The 17,878-nt window shown below is 50.8% G+C and overlaps 1 protein-coding gene across 1 annotated transcript in view; it reads left to right on the top strand.

Moving 5' to 3' along the window:
- Window positions 1-796: 796 nt before the first annotated feature.
- INTS1 (integrator complex subunit 1) overlaps window positions 797-17,878 on the top strand; it is a 34,406-nt gene continuing 17,324 nt past the window's right edge. The window contains exons 1-24 of the mRNA XM_081965313.1: window positions 797-1,023; window positions 2,311-2,595; window positions 3,113-3,309; window positions 3,784-3,921; window positions 4,015-4,174; window positions 5,017-5,122; window positions 5,311-5,497; window positions 6,247-6,392; window positions 7,247-7,388; window positions 8,156-8,332; window positions 8,469-8,577; window positions 8,747-8,867; window positions 8,998-9,075; window positions 9,586-9,743; window positions 10,370-10,466; window positions 10,905-10,996; window positions 11,475-11,535; window positions 12,473-12,670; window positions 12,756-12,885; window positions 13,309-13,488; window positions 14,711-14,860; window positions 15,810-15,989; window positions 16,735-16,839; window positions 17,683-17,850. Of these exons, the coding sequence (XP_081821439.1) occupies window positions 966-1,023; window positions 2,311-2,595; window positions 3,113-3,309; window positions 3,784-3,921; window positions 4,015-4,174; window positions 5,017-5,122; window positions 5,311-5,497; window positions 6,247-6,392; window positions 7,247-7,388; window positions 8,156-8,332; window positions 8,469-8,577; window positions 8,747-8,867; window positions 8,998-9,075; window positions 9,586-9,743; window positions 10,370-10,466; window positions 10,905-10,996; window positions 11,475-11,535; window positions 12,473-12,670; window positions 12,756-12,885; window positions 13,309-13,488; window positions 14,711-14,860; window positions 15,810-15,989; window positions 16,735-16,839; window positions 17,683-17,850 (3,423 nt within the window). The 5' untranslated portion in view covers window positions 797-965. The remainder of the gene's footprint in view (window positions 1,024-2,310; window positions 2,596-3,112; window positions 3,310-3,783; window positions 3,922-4,014; window positions 4,175-5,016; window positions 5,123-5,310; window positions 5,498-6,246; window positions 6,393-7,246; window positions 7,389-8,155; window positions 8,333-8,468; window positions 8,578-8,746; window positions 8,868-8,997; window positions 9,076-9,585; window positions 9,744-10,369; window positions 10,467-10,904; window positions 10,997-11,474; window positions 11,536-12,472; window positions 12,671-12,755; window positions 12,886-13,308; window positions 13,489-14,710; window positions 14,861-15,809; window positions 15,990-16,734; window positions 16,840-17,682; window positions 17,851-17,878) is intronic.

The raw sequence follows: 17,878 nt of genomic DNA, 5'->3' as shown, positions 1-17,878 counted from the left end.
CTTGGTCTGTGGTCTGGCTGTTTTTACCTTCCCCCACCCCAAAACGAATTCCCTAGTCATGACAGCTGAAGATGGGCGCCTTTCCAGGCGCAGAGGGTTCCCAGCGCCGCGTTTCCTCTAATCCCGTGACTCCGAAGCACCCTCCGCCAACTGAATGTGCATTTTGACGTTTGCAACAGAAACATCCAGGATTTTTAACAGCTATGGTGGCGCAGGGGTTAGACTGCAGAATTACAGGGTAATTCTGCCTACTGTTTGGAGTTCGATCCTTAACAAATTTCTCACTTAAAATTTTTCGGTCTCAATTGTGGTTGTAATTCAAGGACTACTTGTATACGTCCTTCCTTCCTTCCTTCCTTCCTTCCTTCCTTCCTTCCTTCCTTCCTTCCTTCCTTCCTTCCTTCCTTCCCTCCCTCCCTCCCTCCCTCCCATGGGGGCACAATGGTTAGAATGCAATATTTGCAGGCTGACTCTGCCCAACGCCAGGATTTCGATCCTGACCGGCTCAAGGTTGACTCAGCCTTCCATGGTCAGTCAAATGAGGACCCAGATTGTTGGTGGCCAACTCTGTAAACAGCTTGAAGAGGTCTGTAAAAGCAGCATGAAGCGATATATAAACCTAAGTGCTATTCAAATCGTTAGAGATGCGGTTATCCCTTACGGCCGGGCGGGGTCGCTGTGCTCCTCCCTTTCCCGGCGCCAGATTCGTTGTCCGACTCGGCTCCGTTTAAAAGCCAAGAGGCTGCAGTTCAACATCCTGGCCGCCGATGGCAGCCGATAAAACACTCCTTCCTAGAGGGGCCGCTTCCGGGCCAACGAGCTGGACTTCCGGTTTCCTTCCTATCTCCGCTGCCCGAAGCGGAGAAAGCGGCAGTCCCGCGCTCGCTCCCCCTCCCAGGGACCCCTCCTCAAATCCCCCTCTTTTGGGGGGGGGCGGAGGACTGGCCCCTCTGCCCCGCCGTAGGATGAACCGGGCGAAGCCCGCGGCCGCGCGCCGCCCCAGCGCCTCCGCCAAGCCCTCCGGTAAGGGGGCTGGCGAAAGTGGGGAGGGGTCCCCCAACGACTCTCCCCGCCTGTTTGGGCGTGGGAGAGGGGTCTCCTCGCGGGGAAGGGCCTGGAAAGGAGGGTTTGGGGGGTTTCCCCTAGAAGGCACGTGTCGGGGGGCCACGTATGGAAGGGAAAAAAATGGGGGGTGGTCTCCAAAGGGAGGGGAGGGGGAAGGGCCGCCTCCAAGACCCCCTCCCCCTCAGAGAATAAAACATAAAACATCCCTTTCAATAAAAAGATAAAGCCGATCCTACATTAGTGTTGGATTCTTGGGCTGGTCTACCTCGCAGGGCTGTTTTCTCTACCCCAAATTGACGGTGACTCCAGGCAGCCTACAGAAATAAGACCCCTATATACCTGCGGGATCGTATTCTGCCCCATACATCCCTACGACCCATCCGCTCGCACAGAGAGGGACTGCTCCAGGTGCCGTCCACCAGACAGTGCCATGGGGCGGCGCCTAGGAGCAGAGCCTTCTCTGTGGCGGGCCCAGCCCTGTGGAATGACCTTCCCCCGGATATTAGGACCACTACTGACCTCCGCTCCTTCCGTGTTAAGCTCAAGACCCACCTTTTCCAAATAGCTGGCCTGGCTCAACCATAACTTCGTAACGCTCCTGATGGGTTTTTAATTTAATAATTTTATTTAGGGGATTTTAAATTGTGTTTTTAATTGTCTTTCACTTATAAGTCAACTCTCCTCCATGCACATATGTATATGTCTCTGTTCTTTTGTATATATGTTTGTCTTATGTGTTTTTTATCCGTTTTGATTGTACGCCGCCCCGAGTCCTTCGGGAGAGGGTTGCGGCTAATCAAATAAAATTATTATTATTATTATTATTATACACCCCCCCAACCAGCACTCCCTTAGTGACAACCATCAAACCAGCCACTTGAGGGGCTTTGAATCCCGGGGGGGGGGGTCCTCAGCCCCACCGACAAAGCCTGGTCTTTGGTCCCCAAGTCACTTACGTTATGGCCAATGAAGATTTCTCTGCGTCCTTCAGAAGGAGGCTTCATGGGGCTCCCCATCTGATGATCTCCTCCTCTTCCTTCTCTTCCTTCTCCTTCTTTTTGTTCTCCTCCTCTCGTCTCCTTGTTCTCCTCCTCCTCCTCCTCTTCTTCCTCTTCCTTCTCCTCCTCCTTCTTGTTCTTCTCCTTCCTCCTCCCCCTCCTCCTCCTCCTCCTCTCCTTTTCTTCTCCTTCTTCTCTTCTTCCTCCTTGTTCACCTCCTCCTCCTCCTTCCATTTCCCCCTCTTAGGCCACCCTCCTCCGGGAGACTTCATCGCTTTGGGCTCCAAAGGCCAAGTGGGAGAGTCCAAGACAGCCGCCACTTTGCTCAAGCCCACATCCTCCGGGTTGCCCTCCGAGCGGAAGCGCGAGGCGACAGCGTCCGCCTTGTCCAGCACCTCCGGGCTGGCCAAGCGCCCCAAACTTTCCTCCACACCCCCTCTCAGCGCTCTGGGACGTTTGGCCGAGGCCGCGGTAGCTGAGAAGCGAGCCATTTCGCCTTCCATCAAAGAACCGTCGGTCATTCCTATTGAAGGTAAATAAGTCTATAAGTGGGGAGGGGAGCAGCATTTCCCCTTCCCAAATTGCGGGGAGGATATTTATCGATGTCTTTTGCCAGGTACGTATTGAATTGTCTCCTCCTCATAATCAGGAGGCTGTGAGTTCGATCCTAGGTAGAGGCAGATATTTCTCTCTCTCGGCACAATGAGAATATCCCTGCTGAACAAAACTTCTCATTGGCGACAGGAAAGGCATCCGGCCAGTAAACACACTGCTAGCTGCATTCAGTTGCCCAGACTCCGCCCCTCAAGGGATTATGAGGTCTTTAAAAGATGATGATGATGCATTGAATGGTTTTCTGATACTTTGAGGTGCCTGTTGGCTGAATATAATTTTTTTAAAAAAGAAGATATTGGACCTTCTGTCTGGAACCCAATAAATGTTCTTCTTGTAGTTGTTTAAAGTGCCCAACTGTGCTGTAGTGGGTGTTTCGGGGGGGAGTTTGGGCTGCCAAATAGCGTCCGTGATTTCCTAACACTGTTTCCTAACAGTGGCCCCCAACGCTCTGCTGGATGAGATCGAGGCCGCTGAAGCAGAAGGCAACGATGACCGCATTGAAGGGGTGTTGTGCGGAGCCGTGAAGCAGCTGAAAATGAATCGGGCCAAGCCCGACATCACCCTCTACCTGACCTTGATGTACCTGGCAAAAATCAAGCCAAATATCTTCGCCACAGAAGGAGTGATTGAGGTGAGGGGCAGGCAGAACCAGAATGGCAGAATAACCGCATTGGAAGGGACCTTGGAGGTCTTCTAGTCCAGCCCCCTGCCTAGGCAGGAAACCCTACACCACACTTCAGACAAATGGTTATCCAAACCTCTTCTTAAAGACTTCCAGTGTTGGGGCATTTACAACCTCTGGAGGCAAGTCGTTCCATTGATTAATTGTCCTCACTTAATCAGGAAGTTTCTCCTCAGTTCTAAGTTGCTTCTCTCCTTGGTTAGTTTCCATCCGTTGCTTCTTTCTCCTGCCCTGTGGTGCTTTGGAGAATAGGTTGACACCCCCCCCCCCTTCTTCTCTGTGGCAGCCCCACCTTGCAAGAGGTTTCTTATCCCTGAGCCCCACGCAGATTCTTTAAAAAAAAAAAAGGAAATATAATCTACCCAGACCTGTTCAAGCATGGCCCAACACTGCTTAAACCGTCCAGGCCCTTTGCTTCCCCAGGCGCTGTGCAGCCTCCTCCGCCGAGATGCCTCCATCAACTTCAAGGCCAAAGGGAACAGCCTGGTGTCTGTTTTGGCCTGCAACCTTCTCATGGCGGCTTATGAGGAGGACGAAAACTGGCCCGAGATATTTGTCAAGGTGAGCTGATGCGGAGGTGATGCTCTTATATAGGGCTGAAGGGAACGCTGGAGACTTCGGGGAAGAGGTGACGGTGCCCTCCTTCTTCTCTAGGTTTACATGGAGGATTCGCTGGGGGAACGGATCTGGGTGGACAGCCCCCACTGCAAGACCTTCGTGGAAAACATCCAGACGGCTTTTGGCACCAAGATGCCCCCCAAAAGTATTTTGTCTCACGGGGAGGTTGGACGCGGTGGAGGAGACCTCAGTGCTGGTAAGAGGCCTTGTGGAGAGCAGATGAAGATACAGTAGGTTTCGAGAAGGGAGGGAGGGAGGAAGGAGAAAGTAAAAACGAGAGAGATAAAGGAAAAAAGTGTGTAAGAGGAACAAAGGGAGGGAGGGAAAGAGGAAGGGAAGGAAGGAGAAAGTAAAAATGAGAGATAAAGGAAGGAGAGTGTAAGAGGAACAGAGAGAGAAGGAAGGAAGGAGAGGGGAAGGGGAGGGAGGAAGGAGAAAGTAAAAATGAGAGAGAGAGATAAAGGAAGGAGAGTGTGTAAGAGGAACAGAGAGAGAAGGAAGGAAGGAGAGGGGAAGGGGAGGGAGGAAGGAGAAAGTAAAAATGAGAGAGAGAGATAAAGGAAGGAGAGTGTGTAAGAGGAACAGAGAGAGAAGGAAGGAAGGAGAGGGGAAGGGGAGGGAGGCAGGAGAAAGTAAAAATGAGAGAGAGATAAAGGAAGGAGAGTGAAAGGAAGGAAGGAAGGAAGGAAGGAAAAAGTAAAAATGAGAGAGATGAAGGAGTGAAAGAGGAGTGAAGGGAGGAAAAGAGGAAGGAAAGGAGGAAGGAAGATTGGAGGATTCAACTGCTTTAGGATTTAACAATATTAGGGACATACACCATGGTGCTAAACGTTTTGCTACAGTTGATTGAATAGATGCAGCATTAAACGGGGGCCAATAAGAGGCAGGGCCAAAGCCCTCCGGGAGCCTACAACTCTACCCGCCGAGAGTGGGTGGACAGGGGTTGAAAGCCATGTTTTCAGGCAAAGTGCAGGTCCTTGTGGGCCTCCAGGCTGGGCTTCCCTGGGATGACTCTCCTTCTCGCTTGTGGCTTTCTAGGAAACAGCCCTCATCCTTCCGTTCCAGAGGAAGAAGACAGTCAGAGCGAATTGCTGATAGCGGAGGACAAAATGAGCCCTGAGCAGGAGGCGCACCTGATGCCCAGGTAGCACCTTACCCTCTGCTGCTTGTCTTCATGTGTCCCCAGGGAAAGCTCCGTTCAGATGTTAGAAAGGGTGCCAGCTGGGGGATTCTGGGAGTTGAAGTCCACAGGACTTAAAGTCGCCAAGGTTGGGAAACACTGTCCTAGAAGCACCAGGTGAATTTGTAATAAGTGCCACTGTTTTGGCCCAGGTATGATGACCTTGCTGAGAGTGTGGAGGAATACGTCCTGGACATGTTGCGGGACCAGCTGAACAGGCGCCAGCCGATGGACAACGTCTCCCGGAATCTCTTGCGCCTTCTGACCGCTACCTGTGGCTACAAAGAGATTCGCCAGATGGCCGTGCAGAGACTGGAAATGTGGCTGCAGAACCCCAAGGTAGATTAAGCCCATCACCAGTCTCAAACTATTCCCTAAGGCTGCATTGCTATTACTAGTCGTCTTCTCATCGTTCCTATCCTCCGTCTCCTCCCACTTACGACTGCAGGACTGTAACTTTGCTGCTTGTGTCCTTACAATTTATATTGATATTGTTTCCTGATTGCTTCTTTGTACCCAATAACTATCATTAAGTGTTGTGCCTTATGATTCTTGATGAATGTATCTTGTCTTTTTATGTCCACTGAGAGCATCTGCACCAAAGATAAATTCCTTGTGTGTCCAACCACACTTGGCCAATAAAGAATTCTATTCTATTCTGTTCTACTCTGTATTTCATTCCATTCTCTATTCTATTCTATTTTGCATTCTATTCTATTCTATTCTATTCTATAGAATGCATCTTGTCTTTTTATGTCCACTGAGAGCCTCTGCACGAAAGACAAATTCCTTGTGTGTCCAATCACACTTGGTCAATAAAGAATTCCTATTCCTATTTCTATTCTATTTATTATTCTATTCGTATTCTGTTCTATTCTTATTCTTATTCTGTTTCTATTCTATTGTATTGTATTCTATCTCACTCCCTTTCCCGAGATCCTAGAACATTATTATCACTCAGAAATTAATGCTGAGCTAAATGACTCAATAACGGACGGGTTTCTCATGCAGGGACTAACGTGGCTTTTCCCCCTCCTACCCGGGTGGGGGTTGTCGTGTAGCCCACTCAAATGCCTTTTTTTTTGCAGCTCACTCGACCCGCCCAGGATCTGCTCATGTCTGTCTGCATGAACTGCAACACGCACAGCTCCGAGGACGTGGAAGTGGTCTCCAACCTCATCAAGATCCGCCTGAAACCCAAAGTCCTTCTCAATCACTACATGCTCTGCGTGAGGTAGGCAGACAGAAATGGGACGGGGGGGCGCGAAGGGTCATTGAATGAATGCTCCAGGCAAGGCCAAAGCAGGAGAACCTTACGTCATGGAGAAGGCCTAATGGGTGGTGCTAGAGAACCACATCATGGTTCTCTACACTAGGACGGTCCAATCTTGAAACTTTTGAAGATTTCAGTTCCCAGAATTCCCCAGCTAAACCATGCTGGTTGGGGAATTCTGGGAGTCGAAGTCCACAACAACAAAAGGTTCTGAGACTCTGGAAAGAGTGCAGAGAAGAGCAAGAAAGAGGATTAGGGGACTGGAGGCTAAAACATATGAAGAACGGTTGCAGGAACTGGGTATGTCTAGTTTGATGAAAAGAAGGACTAGGGGAGACATGATAGCAGCCTTCCAATATCTCAGGGGCTGCCATAAAGAAGAGGGAGTCAAACTATTCTCCAAGGCACCTGAGGGTAGAACAAGAAGCAATGGGTGGAAACTAACCAAGGAAAGAAGCAACTTAGAACAATTAACCAATCAAGGAGAAAAGCAACTTAGAACTAAGGAGAAAGTTCCTGACAGTGAGGACAATTAACCAATGGAACAACTTGCCACCAAAGTTGTGAATGCTCCAACACTGGACGTTTTTAAGAAGAGGTTGGACAACCCTTTGTCTGAAGTGGTGTAGGGTTTCCTACCTAAGCAGGGGGTTGGGCTAGAAGACCTCCAAGGTCCCTTCCAACTCTGTTATTCTATATTCTAAGTCTTAAAGGTTGCTAAGGTTGGACAGGGAGGCCCATCTTCCATCAGGCCGCTGACTGGGATTGGGGCGGGGGGAAGTAGGGTGCTTCTTCTGAGCCTGAGCATCTTCCAGGGAGCTGCTGAACGCTCACCGGGACAACTTGGGCACTGTGGTCAAATCGGTGATCTTCAACGAACTGTCCAACGCCAGAAACCCCAACAATATGCAGATCCTGTATACGGTCCTTCAACACAGCCCGGAACTGGCGCCAAAGGTATGTGGGATGCCCAGCCCCAGATTCAGCCAGCACCAAGAGAGGGGTGACAAACCCCAAGGGAGGGAAGGGCTCCCTGGCTTCCCCTTCCAACACTCCTGGGGTTTTGCGCTCATCCGGTCTCCCTTGACCGCTGCGTTTGGGGAGAGCCTGTAGAGGGACACGCTGGGTTCCCACTCAGTTGAATTTGGCGGTAACTCAGGGCCAGCGTTCCTGTGAGGAAAGGGCAGGTTTGTCCCATGGGGTCCCAGCAGCCAACCCCTCTGGAGGACTTCTCCATCTTGGTCATAAAAAGAGAGCTATAGTTTTTGCAAGAAACCTTTTTTTGAAAGCCCTTCTGGATGATTTTCATTGCATGATCCCCTCACTGTGATCGAAAATCCGCTTGCTTGATCGGGCATTTTGTCTTGGCACTGATTGCCATGAAACATTTTTCTCCTCTCCTTCTTTCTCTTCCCTTGCCTCCTTCTCTTCCCTCCTTTTTTTTCTTTTCCCTTCCCTCCTTCTCTTCCCTTCTCTCTTTTCTCTTTTCCCTTCTCTCTTTTCTCTTTTCCCTTCTCTCCTCTCCTCCTTCCTCTTCCCTTCCCTCCTTCTCTTCCCTCCTTCTCTTCTCTGCCCTTCCCTTCCTTTCTCTTCCCTTCCCTCCTTCTCTTCTCTTTTCTCCTCCACTTCTCTTCCCTTCCTTCCCTTCCCTTCCCCCCCCTCTTCTTTCTTCCTCTTCTTTCTTCACCTCTCCCCCTCCTCCCCTCTCATTCCCCTCCCCTCAGTTCCTGGCCATGGTTTTCCAAGACTTGCTGACCAACAAAGACGACTACCTGAGAGCTTCCAGGGCTCTCCTGCGGGAGATCATCAAGCAGACCAAGCACGAGATCAACTTCCAGGCTTTCTGCCTGGGGCTCATGCAGGAGCGGAAGGAGCCTCAGTACGCCGACATGGAGTTCAAGGTGAGGAACGCGGCACAGTCCTAAGACGAGGAGCGCCCAGCTTCATGTCCCCGTGAGGCCCACTCCCACTGTTCTGCTCCCGTCAGGGCTCCACGAGGGTCTTAACCCTCTCCCCCCCCCCTTCTCGCTGTCTCAGGACCGCTTCGTAATCCACATTACAGACCTGCTGGCCGTCTCCATGATGCTCAGCATCACCGCCCAGGTGAAGGAAGCCGGCGTGGCCTGGGACAAAGGCGAGAAGAGAAGTGAGGCTTCGCTTTACGGCTGGGTTGGGGGTGGGGGTGTTTGAGAGTCCCACCCCCTGGATCTTGGGAATGGAAAGGGGTCTTTCTGTGTGAGAGATGAACTCCGATTTGGGGTTAATCCAACCCAGATTCAGTCCTAAGAAGAGCTGGGCCTCCTGTTTCTCCCCAGATTTGGAAGGGCTGCGGGCTTTCCAGAACCAGATCGCAGCCATCCAGCGAGACGCCGTTTGGTGGCTGCACACGGTGGTCCCCTCCATCACCAAGCTGGCTCCCAAGGAATACATACACTGGTAACGGAAGGGGCTCCGAGGGGGGCTGGGCGTGTGTGTGTGTGTGTCAGGGAAACCCTCCTTGCAAGGGGGAGACCCGAGAACTTGCCTCATCCACATCTGCCCCATCTCTCTCTTTTTTTTAAAACAGCCTCCACAAAGTCCTGTTCACAGAGCAACCCGAGACCTACTACAAATGGGATAATTGGCCCCCAGAGAGCGACCGCAAGTAAATCTGGAGCCTGACTTGGACCTAGAACCCTGCAGTGGTGGGGGTGGGGCGTCAAAGGTTTGGGGAAATGGTGGAAATCGATTTTTTTTCACTACCGGTTCTGTGGGCGTGGCTTGGTGGGCGTGGCAGGGGAAGAATACTACAAAAATCCCCATTCCCTCCCAATCAGCTGGGACTTGGGAGGCAGAGAATAGATGGGGGTGGGGCCAGCCAGAGGTGGCATTTGCCAGTTCTCCGAACTACTCAAAATTTCCGCTACCGGTTCTCCAGAACCGGTCAGAACCTGCTGGATTTCATCCTTGGTTTGGGGTAGAATTTATCTGGCTGTGTGCATAACGGTTTATCCTTTGAGAGCTGAGTCCAATGAAATCTTGCTGATTAGTGTAGACTCAAAGTGACCATAAAGTTTTAGTCTATTTTTCTGTTGGGAAAATCGATCTGTTGTTCTGGGTGTGAATCCACTAAGCATCTCCACACCCCCCCCCCCTTCCTTCTCTTCCTGGCCAGCTTCTTCCTCCGCCTTTGCTCCGAAGTGCCCATCCTTGAGGATACCCTCATGCGCATCCTGGTCATTGGTCTGTCGCGGGACCTTCCCCTCGGCCCCGCCGACGCCATGGAGCTGGCCGATCACCTGGTGAAACGGGCTGCGGCCGTGCAGGTGGACGGTGAGCCTCCTACTTCATTCTAACCACTGTACCACTGTGGCCCTTCCTTCCTTCCGTCCCTCCTTCCTTCCTTCCTTCCTTCCTTCCTTCCTTCCTTCCTTCCTTCCTTCTGTCCCTCCTTCCTTCCTTCCGTCCTTCCTTCCGTCCCTCCCTCCCTCCTTCCTTCCTTCCTTCCTTCCTTCCGTTCCTCCCTCCTTCCTTCTGTCCCTCCCTCCCTCCTTCCTTCCTTCCTTCCTTCCTTCCTTCCTTCCTTCCTTCCTTCCGTCCCTCCTTCCTTCCCACTTAGCACTTAGACTCATATGCCGCTTCATAGTGCTTTTACAGCCCTCTCTAAGCGGTTTACAGAGTCAGCCTCTTTCCCCCAACAATCTGGCTCCTCATTTTACTCAACTCGGAAGGATGGAAGGCTGAGTCAACCTAGAGCCTACCAGGATTGAACTGCAGTGGGCAGAATTAGCCTGCACTCCTGCATTCTCACCACTGCAGCTCCCCCACACCCTTGGTCCCCTGGGCTGCCTGAATCAAGCATCTCTGTTGGCTGTTAGCTACCCCTGTAGAAATCCAGCCCAACCTCCTGCAGGCTATTTGTTTTTATGCCTTCCTGCTCCTCCCATTGTGGGTTTCAGATCTCGAAGTCCTGAGAGTGGAGAGGATTCAACTGATCGATGCTGTTTTGAACCTCTGTACCTACCACCATCCCGAGAACATCCAGCTGCCTCCGGGGTAATTGTGGAGAGATTCTTCCTTCTTTTTTCTTCTCCTCCTCCTTCATTCCTCCCGGGGAGGGTCTTTCCTTGGTTGGAGAGCACTAAGCAGTGGTGGGATTTGGCCAGTTCGCCCCACTTGGCAAGAACCGGTTGTTAACTTTCTGAGCAGTTTGGTGAACTGGTTGTTGGAAGAAATCATTAAGGCAGAGAACCGGGGGTTAAATTATTTGAATCCCACCACTGGCACCAAGGACCCCATAATCACTCTCCTTCTTCCCCTTCCCCTTCTTCTTCTTCCTCCTCCTCCTCCTCCTCCTCCTCCTTTTTCTCTTTTGAACGGCAAACATGGGACAATAACACCCACTCTGTCCTGATTTGTTTTTTGTTTTTGTATGTTGCATTATTTTGTGAAAACATGACAAGATCTTATTGTATATCCTTGGCTCTCCTGCAGGTACCAGCCTCCAAATCTGGCTATTTCAACCCTCTACTGGAAGGCGTGGCCTCTGTTGCTCGTGGTGGCTGCGTTCAATCCGGAAAACATCGGTGAGTCTTACAGCGGGAATCCTTCCCTGCAGGGAGAGGGAGGCACGACTGATGCAGAGGTGGCATTCAGCAGGTTCTGACCAGTTCTGGAGAACCGGCAGCGGAAATTTTGAGTAGTTCGGAGAACCGGTAAATACTACCTCTGGCTGGCCACGCCCCCATCTGTTCTCTGCCTCCTGAGTCCCAGCTGATCGGGAGGGAATGGGGATTTTTGCAGTATCCTTCCCCTGCCACGCCCACCAAACCACACCCACCAAGCCACGCCCACAGAACTGGTAGTGAAGATTTTTGAATCCTGCCATTGGACTGATGGTACGTGTTTTCCCTCCCTGTGTTTTTTACTTTAAAATTGTCCTAACGATCTTTCAGTGACTCTGCAGAGATTTTGTTCAAGGTATTGTTGGCGCTTTGATTGCTGCATGCCATGTTTCTGAATTGGGCTTTTTTCTCCCCCATCCTCCTCTGGTTTGATTGGCAGGTCTCACGGCTTGGGAGGACTACCCCACCCTAAAGATGCTGATGGAGATGGTGATGACCAAGTAGGCTCAAACTTGGGAGAGTCCATCCCAAATTCCTTCCTCTTTCCCATCTTAAAAGGCGGGAGTGACGACCCTGAAGTTGGCCTGACCCAATCATTGCCACACTGGAGTTGAGGGATCGGGAGGGGGGAATAGAGAGAGCTGGGCTTTTGTAGCCAAAACAAAATACTTTCTCCTGGAAACCAAGGACATTCCAACAGCTGACTGGAGAGAGGAGGAGGAGGAGAGAAGTAACCAGGCAACCGTCTGGCACCTCGATTGGACAATATGACTGATTGTTTGGGGGAAAGGGAAACTTTTGCTTCTAAGCAGGTGAAAACCGTGGGAATTCTCAAGAGTCGGTTTTCACCAGTCTGTGCCAATAATGATATCTCCAAATAAAACCGTTCTCTCAGAATCTGTCTGCCTTGGAGTTCTGTTTGCTATGGGTGTGTTACTTGGAATGCTGACATTGAGGTTATTTTGAACTCCCCCTCCCCCTCAATGTCAGGGTTCCAAAAAACACTCCCCATGATAGAAAACTCCAAGGCTTGTCCCACTTTATTAGAGATGTCATGCTGGCACATCTGGGAAAACCCAAATCTGAAAGCTTCCAGGTTTTCCCACCCAGTTGAAAGTTCAAGATTTTGCCCCAACACCCACAAGTCCATCCCACGGTCCAATTCGCCACTGCCACGGAGACAAATTCCTCCCATCCACACCTGGCCCATTGCAGAGACAAAGATGACCTTGGCTTTCTAAGAAGAATGTTGTTATGGCTACACATCACCCAACTCCGTATAATTTCCCCCTTCCCATTTTCCCACAGTAGGAAGGGTGGCAGGCCTGAAACCTAAAAAGGAAAAGATGGCTTGCAGGTCTGGCACTCCCAGCATGACGTCAAGCCACAAACCCTTGTCTCAATGAAACAGCCTCGGTTTCCCTTTCCGTTTGCCAGCAATTACTCCTACCCTCCCTGCACTCTGACCGATGAAGAAACCCGGACGGAGATGATCAGCCGCGAACTGCAGATCTCTCAGCGGGAGAAGCAGGAGATCCTGGCCTTTGAGGGCCACCTGGCCGCGGCCTCCACCAAGCAGACCATCACAGAGAGCAGCAGCCTCCTGCTGTCCCAGCTGACCAGCTTGGATCCCCAGTAAGAATCCCTGGGGACCTTCCGAGGGGGAGACTCTTGAGGCTGGGGCAGGCTTGCTTCTTCACCCTTTTTGCTCCTTTCGCAGAGGGCCTCCCCGCAGGCCCCCTCAGCCCGTCCTGGATCAGGTGAAAAGCCTCAACCAGTCCCTGCGCCTGGGGCACCTCTTGTGCCGTAGCCGGCACCCCGACTTCCTGCTCAACATCATCCAGAGGCAGGTGAGTGGCACGAAGGGCTGGCAGGCTCTGCCTTGAGTAGTCTCTGCCTAGAGCGCTACGACCCCTGGGACGGATACGTGCAATGAACGCTTGTGTTGCTGCAGAGAGTCTCCCCCTTTGGGGTCTTTCTGTGCGGGTCGGAGGGGGGCAGAAATTCCGACTTGGGGTCTGCTTCAGCTTCCTGGTGGGGGGCTTTGGGCGAAAGCTGGAGGGAAGCACCGCTGGTGTCGAAGAGCCGGAGGGCCTCGTTCCGGTGGGGCTGCATCATGGCCTGGAACTGGCTGACCATCTCAGCCCACTGAGCCTCCAGGCGCCTGTCCCTGGCCTTGCACTCCCGCAGGTCTTCCCTCTGCTTGGAAAGCCTACGCTCCTAGCCTTTCCTCCTCCACCGACTCCTGTCTCCTTCCTCTTCGTCACCGCTAGGCTTCTTCGCAGTCCATGCCGTGGCTGGCGGACCTCGTCCAGTCTAGCGAAGGCTCGCTGGACGTCCTCCCGGTCCAGTGCCTTTGCGAATTCCTCCTGCACGACGCGGCCGATGAGTCGGCCTCTGGAGAGGAGGAAGAGGAAGGAGAAAGCAAAGAGCAACGGGCCAAGAAACGGCAGGTAAGCGGTTTTTTTCCCCTGGTTTCCCATTATTTGCAAAGCAAAACCGCCAATTTGGGAAGAGGTTTGGCGGAATATCTCTCACGCCGGGAACTTCATCCCATCCCAAACATTGCAGGTAGTTCTTGATTTACAACCATTCGTTTAGTGACTGAAGTTACAACGGCAACTGTAAAAAGTGACTTATGGCCGTTTCCCCACACTTACGGCCATTGCAACATCTCCACGGTCAGGTGATCAAAATTCAGACAGCTGACTCGTGTTTATGACGGTTGCGGTGTCCCCTGAGTCACATGATCTCCTTCCGACAAGCAAAATCAAGGGGGAAGCCAGATTCACATAACAACCATGTTACTAACATTTCAACCGCAGGGATTCACTTCAGAGCTGTGGCAAGAACGGTCGTAAAACCGGGTAGAACTCGAACAACTGTCTTGCTTAGCAACGAAATTTGGGCTCAATTGTGGTCGTAAGTCGAGGAGTTACCTGAATGTTGAAGAACAAGAGTTTCATCATTCTTACACGGATAGCACCTGGCCTTTAGATTTATATACCGCTTCATGGTGTTTTTACAGCCCTCTCTAAGCGGTTTACAGCGTCAGCCTCTTTCCCCCAACAATCTGGCTCCTCACTTTACCCACCTCGGAAGGACGGAAGGCTGAGTCAACCTTGAGTTGGTCAGGATCGAACTGCTGGCCGTGGGCAGAATTTGCCTGCACTGCTGTATTGAAACCCCTGAGCCACCATGGCCCGCTCTTCCTCCCTCCCTCCCTTCCCTTCCCTTTCCTCTTCCTTCCCTTCTCCTTCCTTCCTTCCTTCCTTCCTTCCTTCCTTCCTTCCTTCCTTCCTTCCTTCCTTCCTTCCTTCCTTCCTTAATGCTTCCTTAGCACTGGCACTTGGACTTATATACCGCTTCACAGTTCTTTTACAGTCCTCTCCAAGCAGTTTACAGAGCCAGCCTCTTTCCCCCAACTATCCGGGTCCTCATTTTATGAAACTCGGAAAGATGGAAGGCTGTGTCAGCCTTGAGCTGGTCAGGATCGAACTGCCGACAGTGTGCAGAGTTTGCCTACAATGCTACATTCTAACCATTCCACCACCACGAGAAGGATGCACTCAGATACAAACACACAAACATCCCCCCAAAAAATTGCTGAGTGCATTTTTACAGCGAGTAGGGAAGCGTACCCCAAGCGCCTAACCTCGTGCTGCTTCTCCGCAGAGGCAGCAAAAACAGAGGCAGCTGCTCGGCCGTCTGCAGGACATGCTTCTCGGACCCACCGCCGACGAGCAGACCACATGCGAGGTGCTGGACTACTTCCTGAGGCGCCTCAGCTCCTCCCAGGTGGCCTCTCGGGTGCTGGCCATGAAGGTAAGGAAGACCAGGCCTCCTCCGTCTCTCCCCGCTTTAGAGCAGGGAAGGGCACAAGGCAAATTCTTAGCCAGGCAGCACAGGATAAAATATCGCAATGCAACCTCGTTTTTGGTGCACCGTCAGTCCTTCCCCCCCGAGGTCCATCAAGTTTTTGTTCAGGGGTGTGCGTGGGGGGCTTTGGGGGGCTCCGAGCCTGGAGTTTCTGCCCCCCTGCTTGCAACTCCTTCAGTCCTGAAGCTTGAAAACATCCATATTCGTCTCTTAAGCCTCATCGGGCTAGATTTGAGAGAGGGCCTAGAGGTTTCTCTTTAAAGTATTTTTCCTGTTATTTCTGCAAACTCCCATCTGCACCAGAAGTCCCCCCCCCCTCTCTCCCACCCTCCCTCTCTCTCTCCTCCAAAACACTCTTGCTTATTCTGGTTTTTAGGCTTTTATCTGTATAGAAGAAGGGTGTTTTTTTTCTATTATTTCTTTTTTGTTCGTTTGTTTGCAGTTGCCCATTTCTTCTACCCTTTTTTCTTTCTTTTCAACTCCTTTTTTCTCTCTGCTTGTTTGTATTTTATACTATTGATAACTATATTATTAAGTGCTGTATCTTATGGTTTGTGACGTGTGTCTCTTTTTGAGAGCATATGCACCAGACAAATTCCTTGTGTGTCCAATTACACTTGGCCACTGAAGAATTCTGTTCTGTCCTTTCCCGTCCTGTCCTGTCCTATTCTATTCTATTTTCTATTCTATTCTATTCTATTTTCTATTCTACTCTACTCTGCTTTTATTCTCCTTTATTTTTTATTCTATTTTTTGAAACGTAATAACTTTTTGTAGGGGAAAAAAAAAATCCCAGCCACCAGATTGCTCAGAAGCCGACCGTTTTGCCCATCCAGCTGAGAAGCAGGTCAGGCTGGATGCGACCCCCCACCCCGGGTCTTCCTCCCCCCTGCAGGGCCTGTCCTTGGTGCTTTCCGAAGGAGCCCTCCCGGAGAAGGAGGAGAAGGAGCACCCGATGGAGGAAGACTCCTGGGACTTCGAGCTGCTTCGGAGCTACCAGTGGCTCCTGCGGGACCTCCCCAAGCTGCCCTTGTTCGACAGCGTCCGGACCACCACGGCGGTGGCTTTGCAGCAGGTGAAACCCTAGAAGCCCCCCCCCCCTCTCTTTTTTAAGTTTTATTATTTCTCGGTTGCAAAAATAAACATTCCATCTTTCCTTAAACAGTGTGTCGTCTGGGTACAAACATCTCTGTGCCACATCGTTCCTCTTTTGCCACATCTGCCACATTCATATTAACATTAAATGTAGTATTAAAATACATTGAGCATCTAGACGTTATAAAACTCTCCGTTTTTCTTTTTACCATCTTCTAGTAATAATATATCAACGTTAAACATCATTATTCTCATCACACACATGCTAACAGTTTTATATCTTTATCTAAGGATATTGTCTACTTATTTTTTAGCTTTCTTCATTTCCAAACTCCTTTTTGTTTCCTCCATCCATTGGTGAAATGCTTCCCAAACCGTATAATATTCCGTTTGCTCTTTCCCCTTGATTGCTAATGTTAATCTGTTCACTTCTGCACATTCTAATATGTTCCTGATCACCTTCTCATCAACAGGGATCTCTCCACTTTTCCAATGTTGTGCAAATCCAATTCTAGCTACAGTTAATACCTTAACAATTAGATATACATTCTCTTTGTTATAAATTTCAGGTAGAATTCCCAGCAGAAATGTTTCTGGCTTGAGCTCAATACGTTGTTGTATCATCTCTTCCAACCATGTCTTAATTTCTGTCCAAGACCTGGAAGCCTCTTTTGACCCAGGACCTGGGTTGGGTAACGTTGCGTTCTCTTGGCTTCCTCTTCCAGGCCATCCACATGGAGACGGACCCTCAAACCATCAGTGCTTACCTGGTGTATCTGTCCCAGCATGCTCCAGTGGAGGAGCAAGGCCAGCACAACGACTTGGCTCTGGTGAGAGAAGTCAGGGGTTTGGGTGGGGGTCCGTTTAGCAGCCAAAGGAAACTCCGCCTCCCGACAGACTGCAGAGCATTCCTCTTGGTGCTCCAAAATTGCTTTATTCTTCGTTGATATGCTACCTTTATTAATTTTAATAAATAACTCAAGGTGGCGGACATACTGAATACTCCTTCCTCCTCCTCCTCTTCCCCCTCCCCCCCCCCAAGAGCAACCCTGTGAGGTGAGTTGGGCTGAGAGAGAGGGACTTGCCCAAAAAGGCTTTCATGCCTAAGGCAGAACTGGAACTCACCGTCTCCTGCTAGGCCAAAAAGGGGGCATGGGGGGGGTGCTAAGAAAGAGGGAGGGAGAAAAAAAGGGATGAAAGGGGGAAAGAAAGAAAGAAAAGAAAAGGAAAAAGAAAGGAAAGCGAGGGATGAGAAAAAAAGAGAGGGAAGGGGGAAAGAAAGGAAGGGAGGGAGGGGATATAAAAGGGAGGGAAGGGAGAAAGAAAAGAAAAGAGAAATGGAGGGATGGGAGAAAAAAGGGAGGAAAGAAAGAAAGAAGGAGGGAGGGGAGAAAAAAGAGGGAAGGGAGAAAGAAAGAAAGAAAAAGAAAAGAAAGAGAAAGAAAGGGAGGGAGGGAAAAAGGAGAGGGAGGAAGGACCACAAACCTGGCACTAGACGTAGCTTCAGGGGATACCTTGAAAGAGCACAGCAATCCAGGGCTGGAAGGGACAATGGAGGTCATCTAGTCCAGCCCCCTGCTCCAGCAAGACGTTGTTAAAGTGAGTTTCTGTATTGACACACACCCCCGTCACATGACTAACTGCTCCTTGTTCCTTCCCCTTCTCCTCTGCAGGATGTGGCCAGGCTGATTGTGGAGCGTTCCACCATCATGTCCCACCTCTTCTCCAAGCTCTCCTACTGCTCAGAGTCCGACTCCGTGTTGGTGGCTCTGCTCTCCATCTTCTCGCGCTACATCAAACGGATGCGCCAGAGCAAAGACGGCGACGAGGTTTACAACTGGGTGGGTGTCCCTCTCTCCCCCTCCCTCT

The sequence above is a fragment of the Natrix helvetica genome, assembly GCF_964273705.1.
Source record: "Natrix helvetica genome assembly, chromosome: 13".
NCBI lineage: Eukaryota > Metazoa > Chordata > Lepidosauria > Squamata > Natricidae > Natrix > Natrix helvetica.
Note: the sequence above shows the minus strand (reverse complement) of the source record. Positions and strands in the feature narration are given on the sequence as shown.